The 20,548-nt window shown below is 39.5% G+C and overlaps 1 protein-coding gene across 15 annotated transcripts in view; it reads left to right on the forward strand.

The window, feature by feature from the left end:
- Positions 1 to 350: 350 nt before the first annotated feature.
- Positions 351 to 20,548, forward strand: part of NAP1L1 (nucleosome assembly protein 1 like 1) — a 30,509-nt gene continuing 10,311 nt past the window's right edge. For 5 of the 15 annotated variants that reach the window (XR_011502705.1, XR_011502706.1, XM_044747778.2 and 2 more), the window contains exons 1-4: positions 402 to 758; positions 9,119 to 9,155; positions 13,749 to 13,834; positions 15,298 to 15,400. Coding sequence is in view for 10 of the 15 variants with exons in the window: in XM_044747778.2 (XP_044603713.1) it covers positions 9,139 to 9,155; positions 13,749 to 13,834; positions 15,298 to 15,400 (206 nt within the window). In the remaining 5 variants the exon portion in view is untranslated. Of the gene's footprint in view, positions 759 to 4,887; positions 4,928 to 9,118; positions 9,156 to 13,748; positions 13,835 to 15,297; positions 15,401 to 20,548 lie in introns of all 15 variants that reach the window. The other 10 variants (XR_011502707.1, XM_044747791.2, XM_070507303.1 and 7 more) reach the window with 6 other exon arrangements.

The following is a 20,548-nucleotide window of genomic DNA, read 5'->3' on the forward strand; positions in this document are numbered from 1 at the left end:
GAACTAACGAGGAAAGGAGGGATAGCACATCAAATAAAAGGATAAAGGGGTAGATTTGAAGGGCATCCGCGGAAGCCCCAGAGACCCACTGAGTTAGGAGAAGCAAAACCGGTAGAAGACGCCGCCGAGGCGGTCAGGAGTAAAGAACTGTTGTTCTTAAGGGGAAAAAATGGGCGAGGACAGAAAAAATGGTTACCGGGGACCGGGGAGCCGCAGGAACGAGGCCGGGACAGGGACAGGAACGGAAGAGCGCGGCCGTCAGGATGCCGCGGGCCCGCCCTGGGCAGCGGCGCCCGCCCTCGCCCCCGCCCGCAACATGCCGAGGGGGAGAGGCGGGCCGCGGCCGAGGCGCGCAGGTCAGGGCCCTTCCCGGGGGCAGAAGGAGCTGAGATTTCCCTTCCAGAACAGAGGGGAGAGAAAGAGACGGCAGGGCGCGTCGTAGGGGGGGGGGGCGGGAACCCGGGGAACCCGAGCGCAGCGCGCAGGATGTGGAGGTCGTCGGGGAAGAAGGACGGTTCTGTTGCTAGGCAACCCTCCCTGGACCCGCCTCCTGCTCGCGTTGCTAGGCGACGGCGAGGCCAGGGGCGGGCACGGAGCGGTCCCTGCGTGCTGACGCTAATTGTATATGAGCGCCAGCGGCGGGCTCTTGGGTCTTTTTAGCGCCATCTGCTCGCGGCGCCGCCTCCTGCTTCTCCGGCCGCCGCCCTGAGTCACTGCCTGCGCAGCTCCGGCCGCCTGGCTCTGCGCGCTCGCCGCTGGTAACGGACGGGGCCTGAAGGGAAGGGGCGCGAGGTGCGGCCGGCGGCCGGGGAGGGGAGGGCCGGGCCGAGCGCGGGGCCGCCGGGCCTCCGGGGGCCGAGCCGCAGCGGCCGTGGCCTTTCGGGCCCGCAGCCTGAGGGCCCCGGGCGGGCCGGCGCGCTCCCTGGGGACGGCTGAGGGGACTCGGGGTCGGCGCGGCCTGTGGGCCGGGGCCCGCCGTCTCTCCGCGCGGACGGCGGCGACGCCCGGCGCCCTGAGGAGGCGGCCGCGCCGCAGCGAGCGGCTCGAGGCGCTGCCCCGCTGCCTCCAAACAGCCCTCTGAGCGAGGCCGCGGGGGCTGGCGAGAACGGCGGGGGCGCGGGGCCCGCAGGCGGGCGGGAGGGGCGGCGCGCCGGGGCCCGCGGGCCCCTCGACACGTGGCCGCGGACGCCGCGGGCCGACTTTGGTGCCGGGCCGCCGTGGGACGAGCGGGGGCTCTGCCCGGCCTCGCTGGCCGCCTCCGGCGGAGGCGCGGGCCTTGGGGAGCCGGCCGCCGCGCTGGGTTAGCTGCTGCTGACAAAGGTCTTTTTGTGCGCTTCCAGTGCGGGCAGAATTGGGATGGTTGCCTTGACCAGAGTGTTTCTTTGGGGACGCTTGATCCTAGTCAGTCCCATCCTCTGGACGGTTCCAAGATGGAGAGAAAGAATTTGGCCCGAGATGCCTTTAATCCTTCAGGACCTGTGTTGCTCGCTCACGGATGGCTGCCCTGCCCATGGTTCTGGCCGTGGGGCGCGGGCTCCGGCAGCGGGGCCTTCCCGGCCGCGGCCGCTTGTCCGGGAGGGCGGGCCGGCGGCCTGGGGGCCCGGGGGCCGCGGCCCTCCGCCCTCCCTTCGCCCTGGCGCCGGCCCGGCGCTCTGGAGGCGCTGCGCTTGGAAACGACATTTGCCATTTTTGAAAAATAGGTGGCATCGAAATACCTTTTCACATCACAATTCACGTCCTTTTTTTGGTCAGCTCTAATTAATACTAGTTCTTTACTTAGGAAGTGACACACCTTAGCTTTGACTGGATAAGGGAGAAACTTTATATATAGAATAACTTTGTAAAACTGACGGGGGGCAAATGAGGTTTACGGTGGTCTTCTGGAACTCTATGCACGTTCAGAGTTGTCCGAGTTCAGATTAGGGGCCCAAACCTAAAATGTGTGATTTACTCGAGACTGGTCCTTTGGAGGATAGATGGAACTAAACATTCAGTTGGTCGACTTGGACATCTATCATTGTAAAAACCTTGACTTTTTATCTATCTTTTCAGGTTAGTGATAGTTAATTTGATAAATAAAATTTTTTAAAAATTCACCTTACCAGTTTGAAAATCTTTCTAAATTCTGTCTGTTGCAAAGTACCTGTTTTTGATATTGGACTTATTGACAGAAAATTATTAAGCTAATACTAAATTACTAAATGTGGCACATGACTGTTCTCACACTCTAGAAATTAAAGAGAAAACAAAAAACCCGATACTTGTACCTGAACTAATTTAATTAAAAATGCTATTGCTTATTTTATTACTTATTCAATTTTCCCATATTGTCTGTAGGTGACCGATTTGCTTCTAAACTCCCAAAAATGTATTCAGTAGAATCCTTTTGTAAGATAAGGTGCTGAAAGAGGCCGAATCTGTTTGACTTAGACGTATGAAAATGTCAGAAAAAATACTACTTTGTTAATTTTTTTTGCTTGATTGTAAGTTTGAAATATTAATGAAAGATAAGATTACAGAGAATGAATCCTGATCACTTTAGAAAACTAATGATCGGTCTATTCACATCCTTCAGTCTAATCAGACCTGTAATTACTCGTGTTCTTAGTTGATTCTTTGAGTAAATATGTTAGCACCTATTTGGACGTATCTTATCATGTCGTGAGCCAAACAGACAAATTGGTGGACTGAATGTAAGATGTCGAGCTGTGATGAGTGCTGAGAAGAAAAAGAAAGTGGGGCAAGTAGAGTAGTATTTACAGCTTTCCTTCCATGACGGATCCTATGAGAATAGTGATACTGAGTCCCTTTTCCTCCTGACTTCATCTGAAGTTGTTCTCCCCTTGTTGGGCAGAGTAGGGTTTGCGAGGGGAGTGCTGTGGCTTTTGCTCAGCCTTGTAAGGTAAGTACATTGCCCGCAGGCCAGGAGATATATTCGTGGGCTTGCCGCAGAATGTGGCCTCCAGACTTCTGCTTACCGGCTCTGCCTTCTACTGCTGCATAACTTGATGCCTGTTCAGAAGTTTTGTACATTTTGATTTTTATTGGGAAAGGGGGCTGTAATTTTGAAGAGCTTATTACTTTGAGTTGTTTTCTAAGGTAAAGAGGGTACAGAAGAGCACAACAGGGGTAAATAATATTAACAGCACTTACTAAGTGATTATTCAGGCAGAGTTTTAACTCATTTACTGCTAGAGGCAGGTAGTATCAACATTTTAATGAGGAAACTGAGGTACAGAGCAGTTAAAGGACTTATCCAAGGTGACATAACTGAGTAGCGTTGATTTATGAGGAGGATTTTGTTTTGGTTTTAGAGTTCCTTTGACTTAAACTGTTAGGCTGTACATCAGCTTGGAATTCACAAGCACTTTTGCCTGGGTTTCACTGTGCTTCCAGGAAAAGTGTACAGCACTTAATGGTTACAAGGTCTTCCAACATATGTCAGATACATATTCCATGTGAGTAAATTGTTTTTGTTTGTTAATGCTGGGTAAATTTTTACCAAATAACAGTCCGACCCAGTAATGTTGCTCTGCTATTGGGTCAGATAATACTCGGAGATCCCTTGGACAGAAGATAGCATTCTCAAGTAGCAGTCTGTTGTGCTTGGGACTCTAATGCAAAAGTCAGTTCTGTGTTGACTGTTGATATCCCTGAAGTGAAAAAGTGAACATAGAGAATAAAGTATTCTAACTGGGAGGTCTTGTTGGAGCCAAATAAAGTTCTGGGTCCCCTGGACCACTAAAAATGTTAATAGGACAGTGTCTGATACAGATTTGTTTAAAGTGCATTTGGAATTAGATATGAGGTCTGAGATACAGGGAAATCTTGGGATATTACTGGTTCCTTTGAACTCTTGCTTTAAAATATTTGTACTTTTTATTTATTATTTCACCATGAAATAGTCATCTTCTGTAAGGCGACTTCAGTAAGATGATTGGGTTCTTTCTGTATAATCTGTGTAGCAGTAGGCTGACAGGGAAAGCACTTAGTTTTTGGAATAGTGGACTGGGCATGGTGTTGGAAGTCAGGTTTTAATTCCCAGTTTCACTTGCTGCTTATCTGCTAACTGAGCAGGTTGCTTAATATTTTATCTGCAAATATAGAGGAAAGCCTAGAAGAGTCCCTTACAGAAGTAGGCTCCTTAAATGTTAGCTTTGTTTACTTCTCATTGAAAGTAGGGAGAACTTATTCAGAATCAGGTTTACTGGAATGATAAGTTATTTGATAGCACATGTCTGGACATCTAGCTATTATAAGCCCTTCTAGTTGTGGCATGTGGGATGCCACCTGAGCGTGGCCTGATGAGCCGTGCCATGTCCTTGGCCCAGGATTTGAACCATGAAACCCTGGGCTGCCGAAGCAGAGCACGCGAACTTAACCACTCGACCATGGGCCCGGCCCCTGTATGTTGTGTTTTTAATCTTTTGGAACTTACATGTATACTTAAGAATTTTAGAGTATTTTAATCCATTTCGTCCCCCCCTTATCCTCACCACTGACTTAATGTTGTGGTAGTTTTAATTTTTTAACACCCTACACAGTGGTAATATTTCTCTTAAAATATTTATTTAGATATATCCTTTTTGCCCCTCGTTTCTTTTATCTTAGACTCTCTGTCTGGGATCACTTGCCTTCTGCCTGAACAACATGCTTACAGAATTTATTAGAGTGCTGGAGGTATTTTTGCCTGGAAGTATCCATTTTACCTTCTTTCTAAAAGGATGCTTTGGTTGGGTATAATATTCTAAGATCCTCGTTATTTTCGGCACATTGAGCATGACAGCATATTCTCTTGTCTTTTGGTATATATTATTGAAGAGAAAATGGCTGTCAATCTTGTGCCTTTGAAGTTAATCGAAGTCTTTTCTCTCTTTACTTTTGCAGTGACTTCTGTCTTTAGTGTCTTGCCTTTTCACTGCCTGATGTAAGTGTGGATTTCTTTTTTATTTATCCTGATTGGGATATGTACGGCTGTCTTCCATTAGTTCTGGAAGATTTTTAGCTGTTAATTTCTTTAAATATTCTGCCCATTCTCTACTCTACTCCTAGAACCTGTGTTAAATCATTGTTAAACTTTATTGAATCCTAAAATGTCTTCTAACTTCAGTACTTTCAATCCTTTAGGCCATATTTTGGAAGATTTCTTCTAAGCTTGTTTCCAACTCACCTAATTCTCTCTCCAGCTGTGTTTAGTCTACTGTTAAACATGCCCATTTAATTTCTGTTATTTTTATTTCTAGAAGCTTTATTTAGTTATTTGCCAAATTTGCTGTATCACCTTTAAGAGATGACTGTTCCTTGCCAATACTGCTGCAGACACTGTTTTCAAACTTAGTGATCATGGTTGTTTTTGTGTATGTTTGTAGTTATAAGTTTGTTTATGGTCTTTTTGACAATATTTAAGTCTTTATAAGACTGGTTTCTGTTGTGTTCTTTTCTCTTGCCCCTATTGCTTTTGAAAATTACTTGTATAAATTATTTGAGGTCTAGGATGAAGGTGCCTTTCACTTAATGTTTGGATATGCGGGTACCTAGGAACACTGTCAGACCACTTTGTGTCATAGCTTGGGGTTTTGGGGGCAACACTGACGTGGTGATCTTGGAGTTTTCTCCAAGTAGTACTGGTTTGTTATCCCTGAAAATATAGGACTTTGTGATCTCGCTTAATTTGGGACGGTTGCTGTAAAGATTCTCCACCCTGGCTATGTCTCCAGGGCTTTTGATTTCTCCCCCCAGGAGTTCACATTTGAGATTGGCAGTTGCCCTCAGGGCAAAAGTGGCTTCCTTCTGCTTATTCTTTTGCTTCTTGTTTTGCCTTCAGTTTTGGGTCAGTGATTCCTTACTATCTTAGCATTTTCCATGCTTTTAAGATTTAACAAATATTTTATTCTGTACTTTCAATTTTTTTTATTGGTAGCATTGGTCTGCATAATCTAGTTTGTCGTTACCAGAATGGAAATTCTTCAGATCTCTTAGAAAACGATTTCATGTCTGATAAATAAAATTCTCATTCATTCTATTTAATGTTGTTGACTGAAGTAAAAAAATCAGTGTAGATATTAACCCAAACCTGTGTTTCTCAATGTGATCTGATTATCTGAGACCACCTGCCTCAGAAGCAGGGTTTCTTGTTTAGAATGCAGATTTTTGGGTCCACTTCCTCATACCTGTTGGTTCAGAATCTGGGTGTGGGAATTTGTTTTTTAAAAAACAAACTTATTTGTAGTTTTAGATTTATAGAAAAGTTGTAGAGATAGTTTGGAGAGTTCCCATATGCCCCTTACTCAGTTTCCCCTAGCCTTAACATCTTAATTACTATCTGAGCTGATTATTTTGCAGAAACACTGACCTGATGCTAAGGATAATTCAAAATGGACAAAATGAAAAAATAGCTTACGTTTGTTGAGTACTTACTAGGTATCAACTCCAAGTTAAGTGTTTTACATGAATTTGCTTCTTATGGGAACAATCCAGTGAGGCAACAGTGTTTTCCTACATTTTGTAGATGATGAAATAAAGCTGGGATTTGGTTTGCCTGAGCTAGATTGCTGCAAAGCTGGTGTCAAACCAAATAATCTGACTACAAAATTAGGCCTACTTTAAAAAACAAAAGTGCGTACAATCAAGAAATCTAATTTAGCCAGGTTGGGCAGATTGGAGAGGCCATCTCTGAAGAAGTAAATGCCATGCTATTCTGTCTTGAATCCTTTTTAATAGAGAATGAAAAGAATCCCATAATGAAAGTTTGAATTCTAAATGTAATGCCACTTAGTGGACCCTGAGAGTAGCAGTGTAGACATTCTTCTGTGAACACGTTAGATGTTATAAATATTTGAATTTAGGAGTTTCGGGAGATTTTTTTGTTTCGTATTTTTGATAGTTGTTGGTTTTACTATACACTGTATATTCAGCTCAGCAAATTCCAGAATGTTCTTAAATACGTAACTGTGTATGGGAAAACCAAGTAATGTGGAAGGAAATATAAGTTCTCCTTTACTCCCAATCTTTTTTTTCTTATAGGTAACTACTGGTAGGTTTCTGGTGTATTTTTCCAGAAATGTTTTATTCATAAGAAAGTATGTGCATATGAGTATGCATATTCATATATATTTTCATATCCAGATGGATTTTGCCATACATCCTTTACCCCCCTGCCTTGGTGCTCTTTCCATATCAACTCAGAGATCTGCTTCATTTTGACTGCAAAGCATTCCATTGTATGCATATTCCTTGCTGTATATACTCATTTTATTTTTGTTGAATTAAGAATTAATTGAGGCTGACATATATGTGTATATATACACATATACACTTCGTGTGTGTATCTGTGTGTACATATGTATGTATACATACCCTGAAGGATGTAGTGGCAGTGTTGGCAAAAGGGAGTATAATCCCTGTAATGGTGAATCTTGTCTGATCAGTGTCTGATCAGTTGGGGAAGACAGACCTTAGTCAGATAATCAGACTGATTAACAACTACAAACTAAGGCATCTCTGAAGAAGTAAAACTTTTGAGCTGAGAGCCAAAGGATGTATAGGATTTGTTAAAACTAAGCTTTTGGAACAACCTTTTAGGTGAACGTGAAAAGCACAGGCCGTTAGATTCTTCATTTAATTTTTTTCATCGTAGATTCTCATAAGTGAATGAGACTGGAGATGGGCATATTTAAGGCTTTTGCTACTCCTGTGCCCAAGTTGCTATCCAGAAGGGTAATAGTTTTTAGGAATACTAGCCATATTTAAGAGTGCATATTCACCACAATTTTCCTTGCGTTAAAAGAAAACCCTTGCTGATTTGATAAATTAGAATCCCCCTTGGCGTTTCTTTGGTGAATAAGATTCAATATTTTTCTTGTTGAATTAGTTTTTCTTCTTAATTTTTGGCTGTGTTATTTTTGTTAATGCTGGGCAATTACTCAGCATCGGTAGAGAAATTTATCAATGCAATGAGAAATTATTTAAGGCAAATAAAAGATACTTAAAAATAGGAAGAAATCTCTCCTTTATAATTTGTCTAAAGGATGAATGTTGGATCAGAGGCAGTACCCTTCCAAATATTAGCACCTGACTCGATAACTCTTAACTCCGTAAGTAATAAGCATGTTAAGCCTGTTGGTATGAGGAATCACATCTTGTAACATTTTTTGAGTTAAAGAATAATGTTTTAATTTTTAAAAGATAGAAACTTAATCTGTGATTCTAAGCTTGATTTAAGCGTTTTTTTAGTAATCTGTGCGTCACCTATGGTGTTCAGCCATTTTACTGCCTGAATGGAACACATTTTCCTGTAACTTTTGGCTTTCTAAAAGCAGTATTCTCTAAGTCAATACTAATCTTACAGTGAGAGAACTTGGCTCTGCTGCATTGTAACAGTATTCAAGTCTGTCTACATTGTTGACCATGCCAGCATATCCAAGGTAGGCTGGATGGGGGCGTGGTGGTGATCAGTGATGTGACATGAGGTACATTTGAAAAGATGGGGAAGGTTTACTTGATAATAGATTGGATGCAGAGCTTTATAACTCTTATTAAATATTTTAAAGTGCTGACATTTGATACAAAGATTATTAAACTTTTTTTAAAAAGACCTCTGAGGAGGGCTGCATAGTGAGTACAGTAGGTGGCAGATTTTGGCTTTTTAACATGAATTTGATAAGAATTAATACTATTAAAAATGAAGTGGATTTATTTTGTGAGGGTACTGAGTAGCCTAAAAATTTAATCAAAAATTGGCCATTCTTGGTTGTTCAAGGAATTTGAGTAAAGACCCTTTCTATTGTTCCTTTTCTGTGATGCTAGCATACATCTCTTTCTTTGCTAACACTACGATTCTAAAAGTCCTTACACATAGATTGTAAATGCCTAATAGTAACTTACTTTTTTAAAGCAGTATCCTCTGAAAAGTTACTTTGGTGACTAATATGAAAGTCTGTGTGTTCCATGATTTTTCTTCTTAGCACTGATACTTTTTTAATGGGAGTATACGTTTCTTCTTGGGATAGTTTTCAACGTGGTATTGATTTAAAGGATTTTGGCTTCAAATGTTTTTATTGGTTTTAATTAAATCATATGCTTTTTTTTTTTTTTTTAACACTGACGTTTCTCTCCATAGATATTTGGAGTTCTTACAACATGGCAGACATTGACAAGTAAGTGGCAGATAGTTGGTTCTTTTTTCAGAGATTTGGCATCACTTTGTGCTGTGATATAGTTAACAGCAGTACTAATTATTCATTATGAAAATATATGGTAATGACTAATGCTTAGTACCTACTATTATAAAAGTTGGGTACAGTGTATCTAAGACAAAATGTGGTGTATATAATCACTGTCATAAATATAGTAAACCATTTGTCAGTGTTTATTCTTAGGAAAGTGCTGAGCACAATAATCATAAATACTTGTAGAATTCATTTTTACCATATTTGTGTTTCCCAAAGATTTTACTGCTTATATTGTAATGTATCCTACATACAAGATAAAAAGTGTATAAAATGTATATGTAGAGTTTAAAGAATAATAGGGCACTTGTACACAAGTTTAAAAAAATAGAGCATTACTGTTAGAAGCCCTGTGTGCCCCTTCTCAATTGCATCCTCCACCTTACCTCTCCCGAGGTGTAAGCCCTATCCTGGCTTTTGTCTAATTCATTTCTTTGTTTTTCTTTAGAGTGTTACCACCTACAGATTCTTAATCAGTGTTTAATTTTGAAATAGTCACAAACTTAGCTGTGTAAAGAAAAAAGCACTATTACCATTGTTAGTTATAGGCGCCAAGGCAGGAAAATAAAAAGCAAAAGAGACTACGTGGGTCGTAGTCTGGCTTCAACTTTCCTGAGGCTTTAGAAGGGCTTATTTTGGAGAAGGCAATGGGCAGGGTCATCCATCCTGGATGAAGTTGGCATCTGTCAGTTCTAGTGTGGATGGATGTCTTGCAGAAATATGGTCAGGGAGAATGGGATGAGCTGCACTGTCTGTTGCTTGTAATTTCAGAGTAGTCTGCCAACTCAGGAGTAGTTTAAAACAACACATGGGGATGGAGAGGGGTATGATGTGACTATCTACAGCTGTTGTAGACAGCGGAGCATGGAGGTGGGAGGGCGGGAAAGTAGCACAAGGGCAGCACGTTCAAGTACAGTGACATGCCACATAATAACATTTCAGTCAAGGCAGACTGCATTTATGACAGTGGTCCCATAATATTATACTAATCTGAGTATAATCCTAGGTATGTAGTAGGCTGTACCATCTAGGTTTGTGTAAGTACACTCAGTGACGTTCGTACAATGATGAAATCACCTAGCGACGCATTTCTCAGAATATATCCCTGTCGTTAAGTGTGACAGTACATATAAGAAAGTGGCTAATCCTCCCTTGCCTGCTGTCTTCAGCATAAAAAGATGGAGGAGTGGCAGCAGGCATTTTATTGATAATGGCTGTCAAAGTGATTATCTCCTGAATCACACTGCTCCAATCTGAATTGCTTAACCTTCGTTACACAGTTGTCATCATGGATCTATTTTACTATCTTCCTGGGGTTTCCTTTTGTTTCTCCTTTCTTGGGTTTGCTCTTTGCTGCATCCAGCTGCATCCAATGTTTTCTTTTTTGCTTCTTTAGTACCTTTTTGAAGAGTACAAGGGAAGTAAATTATTTTGAGATATGGCATGACTGACTCTTCTACCCTTATGCTTGATAGTTTGGGTACAGAATTCTAATTTGGGAATCGTTTTTCTTCAGAATTTTGAAGGCATTGCTCTGTTGTCACCTTGCTTCCAGTGTTGCTGTGTTGAAGATTGAGTCATTATGATTCTTGATCATTTGTATGTGGCACTTTTTTTAAAAAACATACCTATATAGATAGCTATTTCTGGAAGCTGCTCTGGCTTCAGAGTTGAGAAATTTTCCTTGTCAGGTCTTCTTTTATCTCTTGTGTTAGGCATTCGGTAGTGAACCCTTTTAGTCTGGCAGCTCAGTGGCTTTCAGTTCTGGGGGGAATTCTTGATTTATTTTGTTGATGGTCTTCTTTCCGTTTTCTCTTTCTGGAGCTCCTGTTATGTTGTATGTCAGACTGGTTCTTCTGTTTACCTTTTGTCCTATTTTCCATCTTTGTCTCTGCGCTTCTTTCTGGGCACAGCTGAAGAAACTATCTTTTAACTCTTGTATTGAGTTTGTAAATTTCTCTTGTTTTAATTTTCAAGAGCTCCTGTTCCTGTTTTATAGCATCATCTTCTTGTTTCATTGGTTGTAATCTCCCCTTTGGATGTTTCTTTCCCCTCTGTAGTCTGTTTGCTCTTAAATTTTTTTTTCCTCTTTTGTTTTGGTCTCAGTGTAACAGCTTTCCTCAAATAGGAGGTTATACTTGGTTGTCTGCTCATTAAGATTAGAGCGGGGCGTTGGGGGGGGAGTGCACAAAGAATGTTTTAGAAAACTTGATTGAAAAATTTGAGTGTTGGGCAGAGGGGCTTGTCCATTTAGGATTTTAATGCAGTCATCAGGGTGGGCATTTGTTGTGAGAATCCCCACTGTCGAGAAGGTATTTTTTCCTGGGCCGGTCAGATACCCCAGTGAAGAGGGTCGGGGTAAAGATCTGACTTGCGCTGTTCCAAGAGCTAAATTGGGAGCAGGTGGCTAGGAAGGGGTCTCTACGTTCAGCATTATATCTAGTATGTATGTTGTCCTGTGTCTCATACTCTAACTGTATCTCTGGTCCTCTAGTCTGAGCTCTGTTTAACCTTTCCAGAGAAGAAACTGCCATACTTCAGAATGAAGGAGAAGATCTGAGGATTTAACCTGCTTCTCAGTTTTTGCTTAGTACTTCCTGTTTTTATCCACTTTCATCTCCCAGCCTTGCTTCCGAAAGTGTCCTTTTTAAGATTCTGTGTTTGGGCTGGTTTTCAGCTTTCCCCACTGCTAACTTGGATTTCACTTCTTAGTGAAGTTGCTGCTTTTATCTCCTTGTCCTTCAGTGTGTGTTTGAAAACTCCTTTGTCAGAATTCTAGTGGGGGTTTTGGAAGGATTAAGATTGGAGGAGTATGTGCAATCTCCCATCTTAACCTTGGAACCTTATTTTGTTTTAATATTTGAAAAAAGAATAAATTGGTTGTGATAGTTGACTCCTTGCCCGCGCCCTCCTTCCCCCCATTATTTAATTTTGCATGGCTGTGAGCCCTAGGAGGGTGGGAGGAAGAGGGCATTCTTGGTCTTTAAAGCAGGAGCAGCAAACTTTGTCTGTAAAGGACCTGATCCTAAATACTTTAGGTATTTGGGACTGCATGGTCGCTGTTTCAGCTACTCAGCTGTGCTGTTGTAGTGCGAAAGCTACCCTAGACAGTGCATAAAGGACTTAATGTGGCTGTGTTCCAATAGAACTTTATTTACAAAAGAAGTAGTGAGCTGGATTTGCCCATGTGACCTAGTTTGTGGACCCCTGCTTTAAAGCATTAAGATTTAGATGTTCAATAAATAATTGAATGAAATGACGCTGGAGCTGTTTCATGTTTTTAGTTAGTGGCCCTTAACTCTACATATGCTTACCTTTGTACTAAGTCAAAGATAGTCCAGAAGTATTCTGTATTTCTGTTGGGAGAGCTGATTTTTTTTTTTCTTAGTTGACAGGAACATAAATTTTGCTGGCAGAATACAGTTGGCCTTTTTTATACTTAGCCCTACGTGAAAATTAGATAGTGTTTATCCCTATATGAAATTTTCAAATGCTGTTTCTAGACATGAAAGCAACTAAATCTTGCTTTGGTCTAAATTTGGTTTAGACCAAATACTAAAAATGTAAAATCACACAAGGAATTGTGTGGTGTTCTGTATATTGATTTAGATATCCTTATTCCTCTTTTTAATGCTGATTGTAATCTTATGTTCAAAAGCTAGATTTTTAAGATGAAATGGGAAGAATGTTAACTTATTGCTTTTTATCTTCTTTTTCAATGATGCCATCCTTCTGGCTTTGCTCTAAGCATAAAGTAGGCTCAGGTCTTCTTAACTTTCATTTTTCTTCCCCATCTCCACTATGAAGTAAAGAAAGAAAAAAAGAGGAAAACCCAAAGATAGTAAGTACCGACTGATAGGGTTACTCCACAACCATCAGGGATCCAGGATCCTTCTGTTTTTTTCAAACGCCTTCATCCTTAGCTAGTGACTTCCATTTTCAAGGATTCCTTAGGATCCGGCATTCCTGCTGGAGTTCTAGCCATCACATTCCTATTCTGGGGAGGGAGCAAGATAAAAAAGCCTCCTGCTGTTTACAGTCCTATAAAGGTGGCTTCCTCAAAGTTCTACACTGCTTCCCCTTTTTATCTCACTGCCAAAACATAGTCACAGCTACGTCTAGCTAAAAAGGTAGGCTGGGAAATGGAGACTTGTTAGCTTGGTGTATTGCCGTATAAAATCAGATTGCTGTTACTAAGGAATGAAATGAACAGATACTGGGTAGAAAGCACAGACTTCCTGACATCACATTGTCTGAACCAAAACCTATCAAACCACATTTTAAAGCTTGAAGTATAAACTTTATTTTTGACCATATGCTTTTAAATGAAATTTTAAATACTTCCAATTTGTACTTAATTACAAATGAAGTTAGCAAACTGAATTACCGTTTGGATTTCCTGTTTCATATTTTTGAAAGAGGCATATTAACCTAGAAAATGAATTGAAGTTTTTCTGTAATTTTTTTTTTTTTTTTGTAATTGGTACGTTTGAACCTTGGTGTGATACTATGATGTTGTAGCAAAGAACAGTCTGAACTTGATCAAGATTTGGATGATGTTGAAGAAGTAGAAGAAGAAGAAACTGGTGAAGAAACAAAAATCAAAGGTATTATTTTAAATTACTTTAGGAACCAGTGCTTACTGGCAGCTGTCTTTTAGAGGATAATAATAGTACCATTTTCTTTTTGGATCCTTGTCCACTTTACCCACTGGCCCATACCTCCAGTTTAATAATGGTTTGTGTGTGTGTGCTTGTGTGAGAGAGAAGGTGGGAGGGAGGAAAGGAGGGGAAGATGGAGATGGAATGGTAGTAAGGGAGGAAGATATGGCTGTAGTAACCCATCAGAAGTCACTTTGTGTACCCCCTACTCCTGGAGTGATGTGGCGTAGTTGTGTCAAACAGCTCACCGGGAGTTTATCTGAATTTAGAAATGCTACAGGTGGTGGTGGGAGTTGTTTTTGGTGGTGCTTCTAAACAAATAACACTAGCTTAGACTTATTTGGACATGTTTAGTATTTAATATGTAGGAAATGTCTGTTTTTTAAAGCCATTCCAACCAAAGAACAACAGAGATTTATTAAATGTAGACAAAATCATTCACAATTTGCTTTAGCAAGTAATTTTAAAGGGTGATGGCGGTAGGGGATTATACTGCTTTTGGTTATGCCCTGTAGATATGGGCCAAGAATATTGCGGTAAGATGACTCAGCTTTTCATTTTTAAGCCAGAATGAGGTTAATTGTGAAAAGACAACTGAATCTCTAGCCTCAATTTTCATCTTGCAACATTTTCTTAAAAGATACAGGACTGTATCCTTGGTGGCCAATAGTGATATTTCTAAAGGCATGTTGGTTATCAGAACTGTATTATCATCCAATAATCAAGTTAATATTAGAAGTAAATTGACCTTTAAAAACATAATTGGAAAAATTAATGGCAATTTGTGTAATGTCTGTTGAAAAAGAAGAAGGAAAATAATTTGTTTTCATAAATCTAGCTTATCTTTGGATTGAGTATAATTTTTAGGTGCCATTAATAACCAAATTGTGTTTGGCTTTAATTGCAGCCTTTGACTACCTCAACTAATAACATTCTCTATTCAGATACACACAAGCACATTATACAAGCATCAAACAAATATTCAGGTCACTCACTCTGTCTTTCTCCCAGCCTGGAAACTGTCACTATATTTGCAGTTTTCTGATATGTGTTGTCTGCCTTCAGAGGATTATCAAGAGTCGTAGATAGGCATCTGGATGAAGCTTTGAGCTTCCCAAAATGCCAGGTGGGTGAAACACAAGACAGTAGGACGAGAAAGGGTAATTGTTCATAGTAGTTGTGGCAATGGCCTTGAGAAGTGGCGTGCAGTAGAGGTCATTAGGAGTCTGAACTTTTCCTGCACATTGGGTTTTCCTAGAGTTAATTTTCTTTAGCCTGCTGCTCACCTCTACTCATACCGGTGATTTAAGGGCTGATTAGGGAAACTTCATGATTGGATTGTCCTTATTAAAATAACGTAATACATTTTCATAAAATCCTTCTTTCGATGCCCCCCCTTTTTTTTAAAGCGCGTCAGCTGACTGTTCAGATGATGCAAAATCCTCAGATTCTTGCAGCCCTTCAAGAAAGACTTGATGGTCTGGTAGAAACACCAACAGGATACATTGAAAGGTACAAGTTCTTCTTTTTCATATTTCTATGATCAACATTGCAGGTGTATCTATTTTTAAGACCATCTAGGACTTATTTACGTAGTAGTGGAAAGCTGTTGTCTGTCAGTATCTGATACAGGGTTATTGGGGAGTTGAAAATTTTGCTGTGTACCACCAACTTAAAGTTGGTCTTTTAAAGTTTGTTTTGGTTAATCTCCACAGGAAATATACTGATCTTAGCTATTGCTGAGATTTCTTTAGAGGTTTGTTAGAAATGCAAAGAAGTAGAAGAAATACAGTTTTTTTTTATTTCATTGGTGATATAAATTATTAATAATAGCCCAAATATCTTGTTCTGCTTATAATTTTTTTACATAGCTTTATGATTTTAAGATCCATCCATGTTGCTATCTATTTGTATCTCTCGTCAGTAGCTTCTAGCTTCTAAATGTTGCCCAGTTCTCGTGTTGTATGTCTGCCGTGTTGTTATTCTACCCTTTTTCTTTGATGGACACGTGGATTCGTTCCCTCTAGGCTCCATTGAATTCCATTGTGGTGGTCATCCTTGTGCATATCCTTTTAAGGAACTGTGTAAGAATTTTTGGGGGATATATACGTAGGAATGGAATTCCTAGTTATGCAGTATGCAAGCCCTTAAGTTCTTCTAGCTTGCTTTCTAGGATGACTGTATCCAGTGCATGAACATTGTTTATTCTTGTATCCTTGCCAACAGTTGGCATGATTCAGCTTTATAGCTTTTTTGTTTTTACCAATCTAAGAGGTACAGGCTCATTTTGTTTTATTTATATTTTCTGATTTCTAATGAGTTTTGAGCTTCTCTTCATAATGATTGTGAGCTATTTAGGTTGCTTATTTGTACTCTTTGCCCATTTTCCTATTGGAATTTACTGTCTTTTTCTTGTTTTGCAGGAGTTCTTATGTATTCTAGGTGTTAATCCCTTATCACTTTTAGACTTCGTAGATAATCTATTGTATCATTTCTGTTTTTATCTGTAGCATCCTCCATTAAACGTAAGTCCTTAATTTTTATGTCTGTTATATTTTTTGACCTATGGCTTCTTCTTTTGAAATTAAGAAGTCCTTCCTGGTTCCTTCTACATTTCCAATTGACTAGTTTTACCTTTCATCTTTAGGTCTTTAAGCCCTCTAGAGTCCACCTTTTATTTGGTGTAAATAGGCATCTAGTGCCTTTTTTTTTTCTTTTTTAGTGAGCTAGTTTTTGTAGTTCTTCACTCAGCAGTTCATTCTTCCTCCATTTATTTGTGGTACCACCTTTGTTGCATATCAGTTTCTTGTGAACACCTGTGTTTGTCTTTGAGCAGCACTCTTCTATTTCATTGGTCTTTTTGTCTATTCTTTTGCCATTGTCACATTTAATTACTATGGATTTACAGTAGGTCTTAATAAGGGCAAGGTGAGTTGCTTTTTCCACCACCCCTCACCCTCTACGCAACACACTCTTAAGATTGTCCTAACCATCTGTAGAACTTTATCCCACATATGGTTGACAGTAAGTGTATCAGGGTTCTCTCAAAAACAAACAAAAAAACTAAAATTTTGATAGGAATTACATTGAATATATAGATTAACATGGTAGAGAATTACATCTTTTTAATAATAGTCTCATGCTTATCCTTGTATTATGCAGATCATATTCTGTGTGTTTTATTACAAAGTTTTATTCATTCCTGTATACTTTAGTTGTGTTGCTGTTGTAAACAGTATCTTATTTTTTTATTGTATGTTTTGGTTGGCTGTTGTAGAGAGGAGTGCTATTGATTTTTTTAAGTTGATCTTGTATCCAGAAACCTTGCTACACTTACTGTAGTAATTGTTTTTTTCCTACCATAACCAAAAGATCTTATCTGCACATAATGGCAGTTTTAGCTCTAATCTACATTACACCACACTGTATGTTCATTTTTCTTTCTTTATAACATTGGCCAGGACTTTCAGTACTATGTTAAACATTAGCATTAAAAATAGGCATCTGTTTCTTATTTCCAGTCTTAACCAGGGATGGGTATACCATCCCTCCATTAAATTTGGTGTCTGATTTTTTATGACCTTTTTTCCTGTATCAGTTCAGTTGGTCTTTTGACTTTCTTTGAATCAATTAAGTATACGTGTCTAGTTGGAAATATATATTTGGATATCAGACTAGCCTTGCATTCCTGGAGTAAACGTAATCATGATGTATTGTCACATCGTGGAGTTGGGTAGTTAATATTTTATTTAGAGTATTATTCATTAGTGAAATGAGCCTGTGTGTGCATATATGTGCCTGTATGTATATACAATAAAGAAACTTTCAGGGGATGGTAATTCTATACCCCGGTTTTAGAGTCAAGGTTTCAACTGCCTAATGAAGTGAACAGGGCTGCAAATTTCCCTGTTTTCGTGAACAACCTGTATGAGATAGGAATTAACTGTACCTTGGACAGTTGGTAGAATTGTTCTAAAAATTGACTTGGGCCTTTGGTATTTGGGAACTAGAGGCCTTGGGGAATTCTTTTGTCTTTTTCTTTTTTTGGTGAGGAAGGTTAGCCCTGAGCTAACATCTGTGCCCATCTTCTGTTTTATATGTGGGATGCCTGCCATAGCATGGTTTGATAAGCATCATGTAGGTCCGAGCCTGGGATCCAAACCCATGAACCCCAGGCCACCCAATTGGAACGTGCGAACTCTAACAACTACACTAGGGGCCAACCCCTCTTTTTCTTTTTTTACTATGCTAATTGACCTCTTCAAGTTCTCTTCTGCCAATTTTGGAGTTTTATATTCTAAAAATGCGTGCTGTTTATCTAGGTTTCAAATTGCTTAGTGTATAATTTTTAAAAAATCTGATTATTTTCTCTTTTATATTCTATTTTGCATCTTCAGTAGTTTTATCAGTTGTCTCAATCTTGTTAATCTGTTTTAGAACCAGGTTTTTGATTTTTTCATTTCCATATTGGTTTTTTTTTGCTTTTGCTTCTTTATTCTGACTTTAATGTTATTTCCCTCTTATTTGGATTTGCTCTATTCCTCTTTCTTTAATTGAATGCTTTTAGTTCATTTGATTTTTTTTAAGTAGTCTGTATCTTTTATGGCTTTGTAAATGTTTTGTGGCTGTTAAGTGTGAAGATCTATATGCTGAAATTAATAGCTCAAGCTTATTTATTCAGGTTCTCATTTCTGCTTATTGATTGATTGCTTGATCTAACAGTTTCTGGGAAGGTTGTGTTAAAAATCTCCACGTAATTTATCTGTTTCTTCCTGTAATTCCGTCAGTTGTGGATTGTATCATAGATTCTGTTTTGTCTGATATATCAAGCTAGCTACTCCAGCTTTCTTTTGGTTTTTATTTACCTGGAATGTCTTTTTCCGTCCTTGTATCCTACTCCAGTATGAATGTTTGCTTCCTTATTAGTAATTTCAAACTCTTTCCTTTCTTGGAAGTGGTGTTGATTTTGGTCTTAATTGCTGCCATCTTTTCTTATTTTTTAATTTATTGTACTTTATTTTTTTTTCTGCTTTCCATTGGATAGATCAAGTTTTCTTCTGCTGGTTTTAAAGTTAATGCATTCTGTTTTTTGTTATTATGTAAAATGATTTGTAACTTAATACCTAAGTTTATTTACTTGTTGATTTCTTAAATTTACCAACACTTTCTGTAGTCCTCTGTTTTTCCTTTCAAGGAAACAGTAAAATCTACCAAGATATTCTGCCCACCTATAACTTACATATAGCATCTACTGGATTTGTTTGTTTTACTTCCTCAAAAATTATTATTATTAATTTTTTTTAAAAGATTTTATTTTTCCTTTTTCTCCCCAAAGCCCCCTGGTACATAGTTGTATATTTTTAGTTGTGAGTCTTTCTAGTTGTGGTATGTGGGATGCTGCCCCAGCATGGCTTGATGAGGCGTGCCATGTCCGTGCCCAGGATCCGAACCAGTGAAACCCTGGGCGGCTGAAGCAGAGCGAGCAAACTTAACTGCTCAGCCATGGGGCTGGCTCCTCAAAAATTAGTTTTAATGAATATAATGAGTATGTGTGGCATACTTACTCAAGGTTGATATACCTCATACAGTTTTTATTTTGCCTTCATATCTGAGTAATAGTTTGGCTTATAAAATTATTTCAAAGTTCTTAAATATCTTAAAGATTCACATCATTTCTTTTTGTGTCCAGTGTTTTCTTTTGAAGCCTGATGTCAGTTTGATTCCTTTTCCTTTGTAGGTTACATACTTTTTTTCATTGAACACCTTTCGAATTTTCTTTTGACTTTGAAGTTCATAAATCTCATTAACGTGTTTAGAGGTTAGAGTAAGGGTTTTTAGATTGCTTTAACACTGAGAAATTTTTCTCATTTCTGTACATAGCCACTTCTCTATTTTTCAGCTGTTGCTACATTTGTTATCCATATCTTGTAGCTTTTCTGTCTGTTCTGCTGCCTTTCTGGAGAGCTTTTCAACATCATGGATTTTTTCTTGAATCGAACCTGTCTTTTAATCCTATTTGTTGGTTATTTTAGTTAACTGTATTTTTCATACCTAATATTCCCACCTTGTATTAGATTTCTTGGTCTTGTTTCCTATTGTTAGTATCTTCCCTCATCTCTAAATATATATACATATTTGTACAAATTCTTTGGTAATATTTCTTCAGATGATAAATATTTCATTCTGTTGTGGAAATTGTACTTCTCAAGTGTCTACTTATTTTGGCCTTAGAGCTCAGGCACACTGGGTGATATAGATTAGTCCAATAATTAGTATTGAGGGAGGACTGAAGATCAGACTCTGGTTTTTGACAGTTCCCTGGAGTTGAAGGGAAGGGGATGGGATGAGCCTAAGGAGACCGCAGACTCAATTTTGCTGACAATTCCAGGCAGTTTTTCTTGGCTGCTTTGGGAGGAGGCAGTTTATTTTGGTTGTAATCCATTGTACCTGGATTGGAGTGTGTGGAGAAGTGAGTGCTTGTGAACTCTGAACGAGTCCAGCTTTCATCAGCTCTTTGTGTTGCTGGGCACTGTGAAGGGTGAAAGGGACAGGCCATGAGTGTTGCAAGGCAAGCGCAGAACTTAAAAAGCTTTCTTGGAAAAGTTTTCCAACCGGTCCTCCCTGCTACCCACCATGGCCGTCTCCTTCCCGCTCCAGGCT

Source organism: Equus asinus, chromosome 4 (assembly GCF_041296235.1).
Source record: "Equus asinus isolate D_3611 breed Donkey chromosome 4, EquAss-T2T_v2, whole genome shotgun sequence".
In the NCBI taxonomy this organism is placed as follows: domain Eukaryota; kingdom Metazoa; phylum Chordata; class Mammalia; order Perissodactyla; family Equidae; genus Equus; species Equus asinus.